Raw genomic sequence first — 17043 nt, 5'->3', positions numbered from 1 at the left:
GACTCCTGCAGAATTACGGAGTCCCCCTAAACAGAAGGTGTTGGTGGCAGCGGTGGAGGTGGTTAGGGTTAGGTTTTAGATGTCTCCATGACGATGCGTTCTGCAGATGAAAAGCACTTGGGGAGTTTGATTAAAACACTTTATTTCTATTTATTAAAGGTTGAAAATTGGCAGGACTCTATCTTCAGGGTCTGAACTGCAGCAGCTAGGCCTCTTTCACTTCATACAGGCAGAGGCTCCGTGAAAGCCCAAATGTGGTTATTGCAGAATTACTTCATGAGTGAATAGTGTGCTGGATTGAATGATCAGTAATCAGTTTGATGGACATTTTTTTTAAGAAGTGACATTGAGATGTATTTTTTTTTTATTGTTATTTTTATTCTTATTTCCCTCCCAATACCTTCCGGAAAGTCAAACTTGTCATTGATATTTATCAGGAGATTGTGTATTGCTTTAAATGTTATTATATTATATTATATTATATTATATTATATTATATTATATTATATTATATTATATTATATTATATCATATATTCAATATTAGATATTGGATATTAAATTTCAAACTTAAAAAACTGCAGTGCCATCTCCTGTAAATTCATTTTAGAAAGTCTTAATCTGTTAAATCAAATTTTCCTGGAGGCATACATTGTGCCATGAAGACGGCTTTGTTTACATTCGCGAGTTGAATGCCATATTTGATTGCGCTACTTTTGCTTCCATTGCTTCGTGTTTTTTCTTGGGAATTATTTGCTCCTCAAACTTGGTGAGTCCCAACTTTGAGTTTGAACGAAAAAATAAAAAGTGAAAACAGTTGTGGTTCTTCTCTCACAGTTCGAAGATCCAACACATCAATCTTCTCATAGATATTTTCATTTGGAGTTCTGATTTCTTCACTTTTTCACCAATTAGAGCATCTGCCCCTACCTTTTTTTGTGCCACGGACTGGTTTAATGTCGATATTTCCACAGAACGGTCTTTAACGTGTTCTGGGAGGATACAACAAAATAAAATGATATGTCCAGCACAAGTACTGTGTTTTTGTAAATATAATAATAAAGACGAGCACCTCATTAGTATGTGCCAACAACATGACAAAAGTAACAGCCTCTCTGCCCCCTGACGCTCTCTGGTCGGTATGGTAATGCTTAAACATGCCTTCAAAATATGATACATCAGAAAAAAAAAATAAAAAGGACATGAAAAATACAACTCACCATAACGCTAAATCAATGAGAGCTTTGAGCTTGTTTCTCTGCAACAAGACTGTCCCATCTCGGGCTAATGGGCGACAATCACATCTGAAGCTTCTGTCCTTATTCCCGCTTTTTTCTTTTGAAAGACTCTAAAGGCTTGTTTTTTAATGCAGCCTGCTTGGTCTCCAAGTGGCCAAGCAATTCTGAAGGCTTCATTATCTCATTGGCGAGCCTGTCGCTGCATATTCTGCAGAGCGGGCTCGGTGTGTAGGAATCACTTGTGGCCATAAATCCATATTTAGTTAGTTGGTGTCCTGGTATGGTTTTTCTTAGTGGTCATAGGTTCTTCATCTGTTGCCCTACTAGGCCTTGTCGCCTTTGCAAAGAAACTTTCCAAAGACATCTGTTTTTACTCTTTTACTCTTTGCTAGCTTGTGGGTTTAATATTAGCGTAAGCGTATCACGTGACCGAAACATGCATCTTGATGTATGTCAAGAGTCATAGATCGATGGAAGCGAGAGAACTCTGTCATTTGTCAAAATAGAATATTGCACTGACTCAGATAATAAATTAAATGGAAACGATGAAGTTATTCATTGTTGTCTGTGGAGGTTCTCAGTCATCCAGTTCATGGTGAATTCTTGTTGATATCTTCTTGTCTTGGCAACTGGACTTGAATTTCTTTATTTGAATCGATCTAGGATGAGATGGTTTGAACATGTTCAGAGGAGGGTTCAGAGAAGATCTGTGAAAAAGGATGCTGAAGTTGGAGCTCCCCTGCAGGAGGTCTGGAGGAAAACCACAGAGGAGCTTTATGGAGGTGTGAGAGGAAAGGTTTAGATGGAGGCAGTTGATTGGCCCTGATTGGAGCCAAAGAAGGCTGCCTGACACTAGCTGGCAGAATTGTTGAGGATCTTTGGATTAAAACAGTCCTTAAAGGAAATTCATTCATGGATTACGTTCTAACACAGCAAAACCATCAATCCGCTCAAACAACCTAAAGTCCTGAAAGTCAAATAGAGTGATTTGTCTGAGTGTTCTGGTGCCTCTCTGAAGGCTAATGTTGGTATCTCCATTCTGGAGGGCACTTTTACTTCATCGGTAGTCTCACCTGGTATTTTAGAAGAAAGAGGAAGCTGTTGGACTTCTGCAATGATTAAAAAAAAAGACATTTTTCAATTTGAATTACCCTCAAAAGCCCCCGACCGACCCAAAGTTGATGTTGAAGTTTGGATGTTGTAATCATCCCTATTTGCATCCGCGCTTTCAGACAGCTTTTACAGACTTTCCTTGTGGCGTTTAATTACCCAAAGAGGCCTAATCTCATTAACAAGATGACGAAAGTAGGAACACAATTGTTTCCCGAGAGCTAAATACTTGCAGACTTTTCTGTTTTCTATTCGTTTCCATGTCATCTATCACCAAAACTATTCTTTCTTTTTTTTCTTTGCCAATTTTGCACCATTATTTTCAACTATTTCCCTGTTCTCTCCCTGGTTGTCTGTTTCTATGAGACCTGTGAATGAGAGGGTGAATGAAATGTCTTCTTTGTGATGAATGAATGAGAGGCTCAGCGGTTGTAACTCTCAAAAAGCCGCCCCGTGATCGATCCAGGGTGAACCCCTCTTCTCGGCCAATCATGGCCAGGATAGCCTTCCCCCCCTTGACCTGTGACCTACTTAATGAATGAATGAATGAATGAAAATCAGTTTTGAATCTTCACCTGCCATTCTCTCTTGCCATCAGTCAGATTGTACCCTAACTGTCTATTTTATCCTTGCTGGTGTTACTCTATTCGCATCCTGCTTATTTTTGTCATTGTTATTGTCACTCAGTTTATGTTCTATTCCTTGCTGTTTCGGTTATCTGTTCTCATCCTTGCTGTTTTTTTTTTCCATTCTGTTGTATATTTTCACGCTTTTGCTGTTGTTCACACCGCATCTATTTATTTGTGGATGTCTTTTGCTATCTTTTGATTGTCTCTTTATTTAAAATAGATTTAAATAGAACTTTTTTCATCCCGAAGAAAGGTGCCAACATTACATCCATATTGCTGTCAGGTTTCCTTCTTGCAGAAAGTGGAGGAATTATACAGTTTGATGGCCACAGGTAAGAAAGACCTTCTGTGGCATTCTATGGTGCTCCTCGGTGTGTCAGTCTACGGCTGAAGATGCTCTGGTAGGACCTCAGTCCAGCATGCAAGGGGTGAGAGGTGTTGTTCTTGATATTGAGCAGCTTCTTCAGCATCCTGCTGTCAGACACCTCCACTAACGAGTCCCATTCAACTCCCAGGATGGAGCCATCCTTCCCGATGAGCTGATTTAGCCTGTTAGCGTTGGCTGCCTTCAGCCTACTGCCCCAGCACACAACAGCGTAGAAGATGATGCTGCAGACATTGAAAGATCAAAGTCTCCTGAGAAAGAACGGGCAGCTCTGATGTTTCTTGTATTTTCTTGTATAGGATATATCTATATTTAGATATGACAAAAGAATTTCCCCTGTGGGGATCAATAAAGTATATTTTATCTTATATCTCGATAATAACAGCTGCGGCTGCGACCCATTTAAAACATTCAATATTGATTGTTTCTTAATTTTATTGCACGCAAAGTCTCAATTAGCTGCAAGTAAATGCATGAGCACCCCCACGTGAACTGAAAATCAATGGCGGACATTGAGAAACTAAACAGCATTTTTGAAATTCAATTACGCCGAGCCGACTGTGACCCGGTAACTGGCATGTGGACACGGGTTGCTTATTGGATCATGGCTTGAATTTGTTTTTGTTTTTATTTTGTAAACAGCTTTAGTAGAGTCCTAAACGCGTGTCTGCCGCTGCAGCTGCTCGTGTCAGATCTCCAAACTCCGACCATGTCGCTCCACGTGTGACATTTCGAGGAAGAAACCGATGTGCACGCCTGTGTGGAGCAGCTCAAACCGCAGAAACGGATAAGATCAAATCCAGAGGCAGTCTGGGCGTGACAGGGATTTAACGCCAGCTCAGTTCGTGCTGACAGGAACGCATCCTCTGCTAACAAATGATACTCTCCAGTGGACGTTAGATGCATTTCAATTTTCCATGTAAAACGTGAAATTGGAAGGGGAAGAAATGCAGAGAATGACTCGTGTGAAGCATTTCATTCCACTTCTGAACAGCTCCCTGTCTATGGTGTCTCGGGGAAGGTGAACGGTGACCATGGGAACCACATCATTAGCTGAATAATGGAGTTATTGATCTGTGACTACAAAAAGCCCATGCCCGGGGTCGGATTTTCCAAGTGTTGACGAAAGCTTAGGGCGAGGTAAAGGCGGTAAATACTTCTGGTTGGAGAAAGTACTTATGTTACTTCATCTTGCCTGTGCTATTTTTGTGGTTGAAGGTTTTATGTAATTAAGTGTCCGAATAAATGCTGAAAATATCGTATAATAAAACCCTGATATTCCTTTGACTTCGATTTAACTCCTCTAAGATACATGAAATCATCAGTGCATCTCATAGTGTTGGTGAAAGTCCCAGCTCCAGTGAAGACGGGCAATTGACTGGTGCAGCTGCGTGAAGGGTTTTGTACTGGATTTGGTGGAGCTGCCTTTTAGCTCAAGTGGTATGAGATGGGTAAGGGGTTGGCCTCCTGGCTTTTGAAAACACGTTTACTCCTCCTACCTCACTGCTTGTGTGTGGTTTGCAGAGGTAGGGCTCCACTGATCATCATCATGGCCTTTATGCAGGACAACAGGTTCCTCTTTACTACATCTAAAACTACCCCTCAGCAACTAATTTTTCACTTTACTACTATTTAACTCCCTACAAATTAAAATACAACTCTGTGGCCAAAAAGCACCATCACAGGTGCTTGAGGTGCTTGCAATGCCTCAAAGGGGGTACCCAACTTTAAGATGTCCCCACGATGTCAAAGTAGAAAAAGGAAAAATTTCATGATCTTTGAAGTGATTAAATAAAAGCTAACAAGTGAAGACCTGTGGGGAAAAAAAAACAGCAAGGCAGACGGACAGCCTCGGGGGAGCTGCCATCTAAAGACTAGGTGTATGCTCCTGGCAAGGCTGGGCTTGTCTTCCAAGAAACCAATCTTACAGCACACCATGTGGTTTCATGTCGGCATCACTACGGGTCCAAGACCTGTGTAACCCAACACAAACCATGGAGACAAGCAGGCTGGAGCCAAAGGGCCAACCCAGCAAGACCGCAGGGGCGGATTCTTTTTGTCAGAAAGCAAGGGGACAAGAGCAACGCTCCATTCGAGTGGTATTTTCCATCAGAGAGGGGTGAGCGGAGCATGGCACTTCACCTTCACCAACAGCTGATGTTACCCAATGTGCTCAACCCCTAAACGGCCTTACATCGTATTCTGGTCCATCTCTATTCAAACAATCATTATGTCTAATTGACTGTTGATTCACAGGGTGTTATAGAGGGTGCCTTTGAGAGAAAATAATAGAGGCACACAGAGTTGGCAGCCTTGTGCTCATAAGCTGGGTGGAATTGCTTTCACCCACGCAATGGGAGTTGGCTGCATAGTCTAAACTGGACTGTCCTTCCAGGAGCTCCTGAAGTCTTTTCAATCACAGGGCCTCCGGCTGAGGAGATACGCCTCACAGAGGAGGAAGAAGAGAGGCTTTCTGGCTTGGTTGCAAAAAGGACAGGCTAAAGGTGCAAGCCGGGATGCATACCTGCTGCTGTCCCTCTACTCTGAGATGTTCTGGGATTAAAGGTGAAGGGTGCTTCCATGAACTGTTGCCATGAAGGACTCACCCATGCCTTCATTCAGAATGAAGCATTCTATCACCAATTTTGACCATTGATAGCTGACAGGGTTTGATGCAGAAGATTGGTTGCAAGGCGCCACGATCCAGGACCATCTGGTTGTTCTTGTTTTGCTTCAGACAGTAAGGCAGCCAAAGTTCAAGATCCAGGAGTCTTGGCCGTGAACAAAGCGGATGTTGAAGTCCCTGAGCAGGTTTTCTTGGATTTCTCCAATGTTTGTCTCTGGATGGAGCCCTTGGTTGGGGGTTCCAAAAAATAGAATAAGGTGTATTTTGATTGAAAATCACACATCATGGAAAGCTATGCTCACCTGGTTTTAGCCCCCGCCAGAAGAAAGTGTAGTCTATCTGTTAGGAGGCTGCCACTTGATGGGAATACGGTCCTCTGAATTGCCCTGAGTGCTGCTCTCCTCCTGGCATGGATGTGCTGGAGATTATCGAAAAAGCCAGGGTACTTCATCCTGACATGGACGTCCTGGACTTCCGGGACTTCCTTTGACCAAATGTCCTCGTCTTCCGTCTTTCTGGAGCAGTTGTTTCAGTTTGCTAGTTGGTCCGGTGGTGTCCTGAGTTCCCATTGGAGTGGGCAGACCGTGGCTGTCAGCCTGAGGCTGCCGTTAGCCAACCAACTGGACTGCAGTGGTCCTTCCCACCAAGTTTACACCAACCTGCCCTCGATTTATAATCCGTAACTCCTGCCTTCTGTGTTTTGCCCCGACACTGGAGTATCCTCTCTCGGGCACGAGCATGGGCACCATGTATGGAGATCCCAGGTTGTGTCAAGATAACCCTCTGGAGGCCTTGCTGATGGACCCCAACAAGATGTGGAAACTACCTATGGCACCAGATTGGCTGCAGGGGTTGTCAGATAGATGGTTAGGCTATGCTAACTATCCTACTACCACAACTACTTATCAAGATAGCAATAGTACTTTAAATTACTTTTCTATGCATTTCTAACACGGCTCTCTTCCTACTAGCACTGTTGGTATTATGTCTACAATTAGGCGCCATTGCTACTATGAGAAAATAAACAAAAAATAATCAAAATAACACAAACCGAAAAATGGAGTAACAAAAAACAAATTAAATATACTCTTTAAACATATACTTTAGTTTCTGCTGCTCTTTCTGCACAGTGAATAATTCCCTATGATTACTTTAAATTGTATTTTTTTCTTTTTTTATGGATCCTTTAGTGTACGATTGAGGGAAAGGGGATAGAGATGGTTGCTTAAAAGCATTAGAAGTGGTGGAGGTGGTGGTAGTGAGGGTGGATGGGGGTGGCACTATGTGCTGGGGGAGTTACTGCTCCATTTACTTTACAAACTGAAAATCTCATTAAGTGTGACACTGAAGATTAGCTGAGAGGAACTGAAGAGAGGCTGCACGGAGGCTCCGGCTTTGCCATTATTAATCCAGCGATGTGTGTGTGTGTGTGTGTGTGTGTGTGTGTGTGTGTGTGTGTGTGTGTGTGTGTGTGTGTGTGTGTGTGTGTGTGTGTGTGTGTGTGTGTGTGTGTGTGAGGGGGGTTCAGGGGGCTGGGGGGGGTTGATGGCCTAACAAGTGCCCCTTACTTCCTGCTCCAGGCGATGGTGTTTGTTTATCCTGGTTCAAAGCCTGTTTTGATTTATGGTGCGGTGGAGGCCACCGTGGTAAGAGACTCTCCAGGTGATAGGATCTCCCCGCAATTCAGGTGCAAGCTCCGATTAATCCAACAATTGATCTATCAATTAATTTACCGGTCCCCCATTAACATGGAGATGAATATGCTCAAATAATGTTCACTTTCCTGTATCTGCATTTCATTTAATCATTCCCTCTGACCTGAAAAGACAGAAAGGGACTGAATGCAAATGTCAGCAATGAACTGATGGAGGAGACCTTCTACAAAGTGTTAAAATCAGAGTCAGAATTTTTTTTTTTGTCCCAGAGGAAATTGGAGGCATATGGGGATAGCAGCATCAAAATTGTTAACATCAAGAATAAACATTTAAAAAAATTATATATGTATATATATAAAGACATATATAATTTTTTGGATGTGTAAATATACATAAATAATTGTCTTTATTTCCTTTTATATATATATATATATATCACTGTACAAAACTGAACAAATTGTAAGTACAAAGTAATGATGTCAAAAATAAAGAGTCGTTGGTCGATACGGATGTTTGCAAAATAGCTGCGCGGATGTTTCATCGTAGCGGTAAAATAAAGAGGATTTGTTAAATCAGTGTGGAAGACGGCAGCTCCATAGCCCTGTGCCCGCAGAGTCCCTCTAATGATGTATCTAATGGTCTGCTTACATGACCATTAAGCAGCTGGAGCACATGGACAAACCATAATATTCTCGCCGAGCTTAGCGGAGATGAGGGACCGAGCACCAGTCATTTAGTGCATGCTGTGGAGGTGTGGGCGTTAATGGCTGTGTTTCATGGCTTATTGTCTTTGAGGAACTCTTTGGACACTTTCGCCCAGAGACGAACCCCCCGAATGCTTCAGTCATGTCTGAGTGTGCAGCTTGTGGCAGCGGACGAAGCACCTCGGAGGGTCGTTGGTAATCTGGCTTGCCAAATCGGTAAAAGTCTTTGCCAAGATTTTTTTGGAAATCGTTTGGAATTAAAGGGACCTAATGTCTGTTGCAAATGCTGCCAGATGCTTTTTATGATCGTGTCGGAGCCTCATCCGCATTGCCGGTTGTAAGTCAGACCCATTTCTGGTGGGAGTTGGACTCCACCAGGGCTGCCCTTTGTCACTGATTCTGTGGAGGGTGGAGTGTCTACCTGGGTCGGGGAAGAGGTCCTGCCTGAAGTGGAGGCGTTCAAGTATCTCGGGGATATGTGCAGGGAAGGATGGAGCGGAAGGGACAGGCGGATCGATGCGGCGTCTGCTGTAATGCGGACTCTGTACCAGTCTGCCATGGTGAAGCTGAGCCAGGAGGCGAGGCTCTCAATTTACTGATTGATCTATGTTCCCACTCTCATCTATGGTCATGAGCTGTGGGTAGTGACCAAAATAACCCGATCGCGGATACAAACGGCCAAAATGAGTTTTTTCCGCAGGGTGGCTCGACTTTCCCTTAGCGATGAGAAGTTCAGTCATCCGGGAGGAACTCGGAGTAGAGTCGCCGCTCCTCCGCATAGAGAGGATTCTGATGAGTAGGCTTGAGCATCTGGTCAGGATGCCATCCAGAAGCCACCCAGGGGAAGTATTCCAGGCATGTCAATCTGGGAGGAGACCATGGGGAAGACCGAGGACACGCTGGAGAGACTATTACAATACAGTCATTTAGCAGACGCTTTTATCCAAAGCGACTTACAAAAATTGCAATTCAAGAACTGAAGATCCAAAGCACCAGTAGTTGTTATTCAGAAGTCACCACTCTACCAAATAGCCATCTCAAAACTATGTCTCTAGACTGGCCTGGGAACGCCTTGGGGGGACCCTAAGAAGAGCTGGGCCATGTGGCAGGATGGCGGGAGAGGGGGAGGTCTGGGCCTCACTACTTCGGCTGCTGCTCCCGCGACTTGAATCCGGATAAGCGGGGGAAGATGGATGGATGGATGGATGCTTTTTAGGAGTCATTCCATCAGTGTGTTCCCTGCTGCACCACTTTCCCACCCTCGGGATCCTTTTCATGCAACATGAATGAGATTTTTACTACATGTGAATATTACAAAGCCGTCAATGTAACCCTTGCCTGTCTTTTTACATCTTCTGGCCCTCAGGGCAGGCTCCCGCTCCCACCTCCCTCCACCATCACCATCTGCTGATGCCAGACAACCATATCACACGTGTGATTTCTGGATATTTGCAGGTCTGCGCGTTGATCCGTATCACATAAAAACAGTTTATGACACGAAAAGGGGTCCTGTTTCTTCCCTACAAGCTGGTTCATCTCTTTTGCCGTGAGAGTGAAATGTGCACATCTGCAGTGATTGCTGAACTTTTGGTGTTCCCTCTTAGGGCTAATGCTGCAGATCTGCTCCTGCCACCATGGAAAGAAGGGAAAAAATACGTTGCTCAACTTTTGTGGTGTGACTGATCCATCAGTTTAGTTCAGGGGTCAGCAACTTTTACCACCCAAAGAGTCATCTGGAGCCCTTTACCTCACAGTAAAGACTTAAATGAATAAAATAAAATAAATTAACATGGCATATAACCTTTTTTTTTTACCTTTATGCTACATATAAAAAAAAAATGTGTTGCATTTTTTTAAATCAATGAACAACTGCAGAGAAAATGACATTTCTGCATGCAACAAAACATTTTGAACTGTGAAAAAAGGACATTGAAGGTTACTTCGAAGCAAAATACTCAATGTCTATTTGAGTCCTTCTTGTATTTATGAAAAAAAAAGCAGAACTTAAATTATCTGCCGGCAGCAAACCAAAAATTCCATCCTCTCTGTGTGCTGACATCCTTTTACAGGGACGACAAAAATATTTAAACTTACTTGAGAGTTACAAGATAGCCATAATCTTCAAATTAAAAATTACATTTTAAAAAGGAACTGAGTAAAACAAATACATTTTAATCAAATAATTTAAGCCACAGGAGGCAGGTTTTTCACCCCTTGCTCTGGTTTTAAATACATGGTTGTAAATATACAAACTGCTTTTGTATTTCTGGTCATGTGTAGGGTCAGAAAACTTGTCCCCTTGTGCCGTGACATTTTTCTTTGCTGTCCACCAGATAGTTTGATCGACAAAACAGTAAATGATAGGCAAAATAGAACAGTTCTAGATGTGCAATGACATCAGTTACTAATGAAGTGTTGGATTTGATTGCAAATTAAAATACAAATTAAAAAAATATTTTTTTTATCTTTAATTATTTTATCTTGTTAATTTCATTGATGAATTATTTTTATTCATATCGCATGTTTTAATAATTTAAAACATATTTATTTGATTTTCTGTTAAGGCACATTTGTTCACCTTCAGTTATAATGATGTTTGTGACACTGATTGTAAATTAGCCAAGCGGTAAAGTCCCACATCAGTACAGCTTCGGAGTTTAATTGAATCGATACTTGTCGGGCTAAAAATGTTTAATGGCATAATAACTCACCGTGTCATTATTGCCACGGCAAAGCAAATCTATTTTGCGTCAGTTTGAGGTTGGAAGCTGACTTGACGTGGAGGCGTTCCCAGCCCAGGATTAATAGCCGTATATGAAGTAGCCGGCGAGTTACTAATTAAAGGTTGTGATTATTCATGTTACGAAAACCATATCATTTAAGTAACACGCCACTGAAAAGCAAGCTCTGTACTCCTGATGCTGGTAAGAAGCTCATCTGTGATAAGAAAAAAGAAAATTAAAAGCCTGGAGAGAACCACGCAGGTAGGACAGTGAAGCAAGTTCTTTTCTACACATTTATATTGTGGAAAGATGAATGAATGAATGAATGAACACCTTGGCATGATACGAAATGCAAACTGCACCGTGATCTCTCTGAAATATCCCATCCCGCACTTGATCATGAGTATCACAGTGTCCTGAATTGCTAGCCTGCAAGGAACAAATGGACAGACTCCTTCTTCTCCTTTGGGCTTTTCCCTTCAGGGGTCTCCACAGCGAATCCACCTTCTCAATCCAGACCTATTCCTTGGATTCTCCTCTCTCACACCAACTAACTTCATATCCTCTCTCACAATGTCCGTAAATCTTCTCTTTGGTCTTCTTCAAGATCTTCTGCCTGGCAGCTCCACCTTCAGCAACCTTCTACCCAGATATTTACCATGGTTTGGACATGAACAGAGGAGTGTTCATGTCCAAACCATCTCAGTCATCACTTTGTCTCGGTCATACATGTCCTGCAACCCTGTGAAAAATTCTTCTTTTCCTTGGGCTTTTCCCTTCAGGGGTCCCCACATCAAATCCAGCTTCTCCATCAAACCATAATTTCTGGATCCTCCTCTCTCACACCAACTTACTTCATATCCTCTCTCACTACATCCATAAACCTTCTGTTTGGTCTTCCTCTAGACCTCCAATTCCAGCATCTGTCTACCAACATATTCACCACCCCTCTGTTCATGACCAGACCATCTCAGTCTATGTCCAGAAAGTCTAACATATGATGTCCCTCTGATGGACTCATTCCTGATCTTATCCACCCTGGTCACTCCCAAAGAGAACCACAGCATCTTCATCTCTGCAACCTCCAGCTCCTGTCTTTTGGTCATTGTAGACCATACAGCATGGCTGGTCTCACCACTGTCTCCTCCACTTTTCCTTTCATTCTGGCTGATAGTCTTCTATCTAATAGTACCCCTGACACTTTTCTCCACCCATTCCAAAATGCTTGGACCCATTTCTTTACCTCTTTTCCACACAAAGAGGTACAAACAGACGGACTGATTGATCCTGAAAGAATGACCATTCATTCTGTGGATGCTGTGCTCTGCCTCACGCTCAGTGCAGGGATGTGTGTAAAAGGCAACATTTGTGCACGAAATTAGTGTTTTGACCTGTGCAATCGTGTTCCTGATTCACTGAATTCAAGAGAGGATGGGCAAGATCAGTCCAAGAGGCCTGCAGCCAAGAGGAGCTTTATGCAGTCCCTGAAAAAAATCTGAAAGATACGTATATTCAAATCAACAATAAATGTTTTCTCATCTTTGATTGTATCTCCAAAATCGTTTGTCCTCTTTATATTGCCATAGAGATGCTGGGACCCCCTTCCATTACTGTCAATTAAGATGAAAGAAAACTTGTTGGCTGCTGATCAAATCGACATAGAATCAATGTCACGTATCGGTTTAGGATTTGCTTTAGAAAACAGTCCCGGAATGAGTCACCTGTGGGAAAGGGGCCCTTTGAGCTTACATGAATCTCCGAGGCCCCTTTTCGGCTCCTCTGAGTCCAAAGCAGATCATTAGTAATGCCTTTCCACCAGGTGTCATCAATTCTCTCTAGATTGGCGGTTGACACAGCTGTGCTGTGTTTAATGTATGGTTCCGGATGACTGTGGCACATGGTGCCTAATTTGTATCTTCCAAAAAGCTTGTTGAGGTTTTGCTAGCTTGGAAAATAATTGTAAAATAATTGGAAAAAGCTTCATGTGGCACAGGTGATGATATCCTCCAATTACTTAAGCTAGCAAACCTCGACTGACTAAGAGTCCAAGCATGAGTAAACATTTGTGGTACTTCTCTGAACACGCTCACTAACATTACCGTAAATAATGCATGATGTAAATCAAAATAAACCCAATAATTGTTATCAAACGATTCAACCAACCATTTCCTAATAAGTCATATCGTACTGATGTGACACTGTTTAGAAATGTTTCGCTATCACTCATGAAGTATGATAATGTAATCACTGAACGCATAATGGAGTCTCTGAGCAGCTTGTTATTGATTATATTCCTTATTCCTTATCACTCTCTGTACAGTGCTGGCGTCTTGGCTCCATATAACACGTGACAGCGCGGTGATGAAAGCCCCCCGCTCCATCAGAATCTTCATCTGATTGGTTGCGAAAAACCTCATTTCCCCCTGTATCGATCCTGCCGGCGACCTGCAAAATGCAAACCTTGCCGAGACAGATTGCCTGTCACATTTTACAGTAGAAAATAAGGCATTCAATACCACAGGGTGGTGACGGGGATGTAGCCCAGCCCTGCTGGCGTTGACGTTGGGGGACAGGGGTTCCTCCAGGACCAACTCTCTCAATGCAACCCATGGACAACTTAGAGTTCTTAGTTGCAGAGGTTGGGGAGGGGCAGGTGGCAAAGAACCAACTCAGACTATGTAAGCCCACAGTTGGCCACTGCTCTCAAACCACCCCATCACCCTGCTACCTGACGATATCCCAGAATGCAGAGCTTCTTTGTATCCCTAATCTGTGAAATGTCTGTGGAGTGCGGTATTTGTAGACACATTTCCAAAAAGGAAAGCAAAATGACTTCCAAAGGATATAAATAAGACATGATTATGAAATGTGGAAGTTTAGCCCTACCACGGCAGGTTCGAGCCTTTCTTGGGCCAGTATATCGTAATTTATTCCAAGTTTTCTTTTTTTTGTGGTGCTTCGTAGTTCCCGGAAGGGAAATTTGACAGATTTAATTTCTGCCCTTCCTCGTTTATCACGCGGCGTAAAAAATGTGTTCTTCATGAAGGAAACCTACAGCGGTGTACAGCATTTTCTACAAAAAACCTTGTGATTTATCACTATTGATTTGAGCAGAGACCTCATGTTCACGCTCATATGGAGGGTTATGAGTTGGGACATTATGCAGTTGTTTCATGAGAACCTGCACCGACGCTGACATCAAAACATCCATCATTTAAAGACAGAGTTAATGGAGAGTTTGATTTCTCTCATTTCGGACTACAAATACGTTTGTTGCGAGCGTCAGGTTAGAAAGTTTAGGTTCTTCACCGCATTCTGATAAAATTATTAGTTTATTATTGTGATTGTATTTATGAGGAACTTGTTTATGTTTCCAGCTCGACATAATTCCCTTGACGTTTGCTGAATAGCCTTTGAACTGCCGCTTTGTAAGCTTCCCCACGCTGGAGGAGATACCGAGGCACCGTTAATGAGCTAGCTTGCAGATAATTCACATCGAGTCAAGTCAAATTTTATTTATACGGCGCAGAATCACAACGGAGCTCTCTCATGATACTTTAAATTAAGACCATTTCTGGACCACACTCCCCAAGATGATCTTCAGAGACAATGTTGACCCCTTGAGCAAGTGAATACTGCCATTTACTGTGGGTACCCTGGAAAGATCTGAGCTTGATGAGGAGGGCCTTCTATCTCAACTGGTTGGGGTGGAGAGTAAGAGGATGATATGGGTTTGCCATGATGGGCCAATGATGACTGGTTCATGGGCTCTAAACCGCTGCCCCGGAGATAGAAGTCCAAGGAAAGTCAGCATCCAACTACCCATGTCCTGTTCCAAGATTTGATCCTGTTTTCTTGCCTTTGAATGTCCCACGACTGACCTAGTGTTGTACCTCAACGGTGGCCTAAAGTCTTTGATACCAGCAACGTGAGATTCAAACGCATCAGATGTTATCCAACTGACGTTTATCCTTTGCTATGTTGCAGGTCACGAGTGTCCATGCCTCCAAGTCAGAGACCGTGAGGTCCGGGAACCCGAAATCCCCGTCAAACCATATATGGACAGAAAACAGTAAGTCTTTGTCCATCAGTAGGCTGTTGCTACAGACTCTGCATGGCAAAGAGAATAGCACAACCTTGGACCTCCACCTGGATGCCCCCGAGCCCTACTCTGAGCAGGACCTGTGGGACTGGCTAAGGAACTCCACAGACCTGCAAGATACGCGGCCACGCACCAAACGACGGCCAATGGTTAAGACTGGGAAGTTCAAGAAGATGTTTGGATGGGGGGATTTCCACTCCAACATCAAGACGGTGAAACTCAATCTGCTGATCACGGGGAAGATCGTAGATCACGGAAACGGCACGTTCAGCGTCTACTTCCGCCACAATTCCACCGGGCAGGGCAACGTGTCCGTCAGCTTAGTTCCGCCCACCAAGATCGTGGAGTTTGACGTGGCAGCTCAGCAGTCAGTCATTGACGCCAAGGATTCCAAGTCATTCAACTGCCGCATAGAGTATGAGAAGGTGGAGAAGGGCGCCAAGAACACACTCTGCAACTTTGACCCTTCCAAGACGTGCTACCAGGAGCAAACCCAGAGCCACGTGTCCTGGCTGTGCTCCAAACCTTTCAAAGTTATCTGCATCTTTATCTCCTTCTACAGCACCGATTACAAACTGGTCCAAAAGGTATGTCCAGATTACAACTACCACAGCGACACGCCCTATTTCCCCTCCGGCTGACACATCCGTCAACTCCCGCGCACAATTGGGGCCAAGCGACGGACAGCCTTGGCCTCTGTCATTCCAGAGTATGCTAGTCTTTCTGTTCCTGTGCACATACATGCCAGATTGTCATTCTTCTTCCCTTTGGTTTCGTTGTTGTTTTTTTGCGGGGGAGATTTGTGGTCAAAATTTTGCAATGACAGATGCGACTTTTGATAGAAAATGGTGTCTGTAAAATGTTTTAAAATGACCTGAGAAACAATGTGATGATAGCAGTCCTTCCTGAATTTGAGTTAATCTGACGTGCATAGAGAGTTGTCTAGAGAGACGCTAATGGTTCTTAGTTTTTAGCCCATTTCTTTGAAATCTCCTTGTCTCACTATCTACTTAAGTCAATCAAGTAATTTTTGTGCATCTCTTTTTCTTTGTACAACCGAAACAAAAATTAAATCCTCATGTGATGATGATTTGACAAGTGAAATAAACTTTTTTTTCTTTTTTAAATAAAACAAGGTGGTCGAGGATGCGTCCAGAGTCGAACTTGACGTTTCTAGAATTGACCGTAGGTGTTGATCCGAGGCCCGTCCAGCCCCGCATCGGTCGGCTCGGTCGCTCGACCTCGGCCACCGGAATCTGTCTCCGATCCCAGGGTTGCTGGTTTAGGAGTCAGCTTGCTCATTTTCACACAATATATCAAATGTAATGTACTGAATTCTAAATCTTAGAGCCTAATTTATATAAAAAGTTTGTATTGTACATAGTTTATTCCATCTGCGCTGCTACTGTACATGCCTCTCCCATAATTTGTGTGTATCCCCACCCTTTTCCATGTTGAGTCCTATTGTTCCCTCTGTTTATGGTTCTTCCTGTAAAGGAAAAAAAAAAAAGGAACCGCCCTAGTTGTGAATTTCATGAAAACAGTAACCCTGTACAGACGCTGTAAGACTGACTAAATATATTAAAAACATCCACTGGAGTTTTTCTTTTTTTTCCATGAGGGGAGTCAGAGCGCTAAGGGATCCAGATGTACAATATCCACTGGACAACACACTCAAATGCTGGTTTGTGGAGTCAATCTGTAAGGATCCACGGGCCTCAGAGGGTTGAACACGGCAGTCAGGATTCACTAATGAACATGAAATCAGAGATGCTTTATCCTTGTGCTTGAAGGTCGGTCTGGTGACAAAGTAGTTTAATTTGTCTCTCTGAGGTTTCATACCGACATTTTAAACCATGGCATCTTCTTCTC

General features: G+C 43.1%; 1 protein-coding gene across 1 annotated transcript in view; it reads left to right on the top strand.

Moving 5' to 3' along the window:
• The window catches only part of nxph1 (neurexophilin 1), a 33396-nt gene extending 16635 nt beyond the window's left edge, over window positions 1-16761 (top strand). The window contains exon 2 of the mRNA XM_086177704.1: window positions 15057-16761. Within this exon, the coding sequence (XP_086033830.1) occupies window positions 15057-15812 (756 nt within the window). The 3' untranslated portion in view covers window positions 15813-16761. The remainder of the gene's footprint in view (window positions 1-15056) is intronic.
• Window positions 16762-17043: the final 282 nt, after the last annotated feature.

Source organism: Fistularia commersonii, chromosome 30 (genome assembly GCF_037954325.1).
Source record: "Fistularia commersonii isolate RoL2024-O1a breed Wild chromosome 30, RoL_Fcom_v1.0, whole genome shotgun sequence".
NCBI lineage: Eukaryota > Metazoa > Chordata > Actinopteri > Syngnathiformes > Fistulariidae > Fistularia > Fistularia commersonii.
The sequence above is the reverse complement of the archived record's forward strand: the minus strand, read 5'-3'. Positions and strand labels throughout refer to the sequence as shown.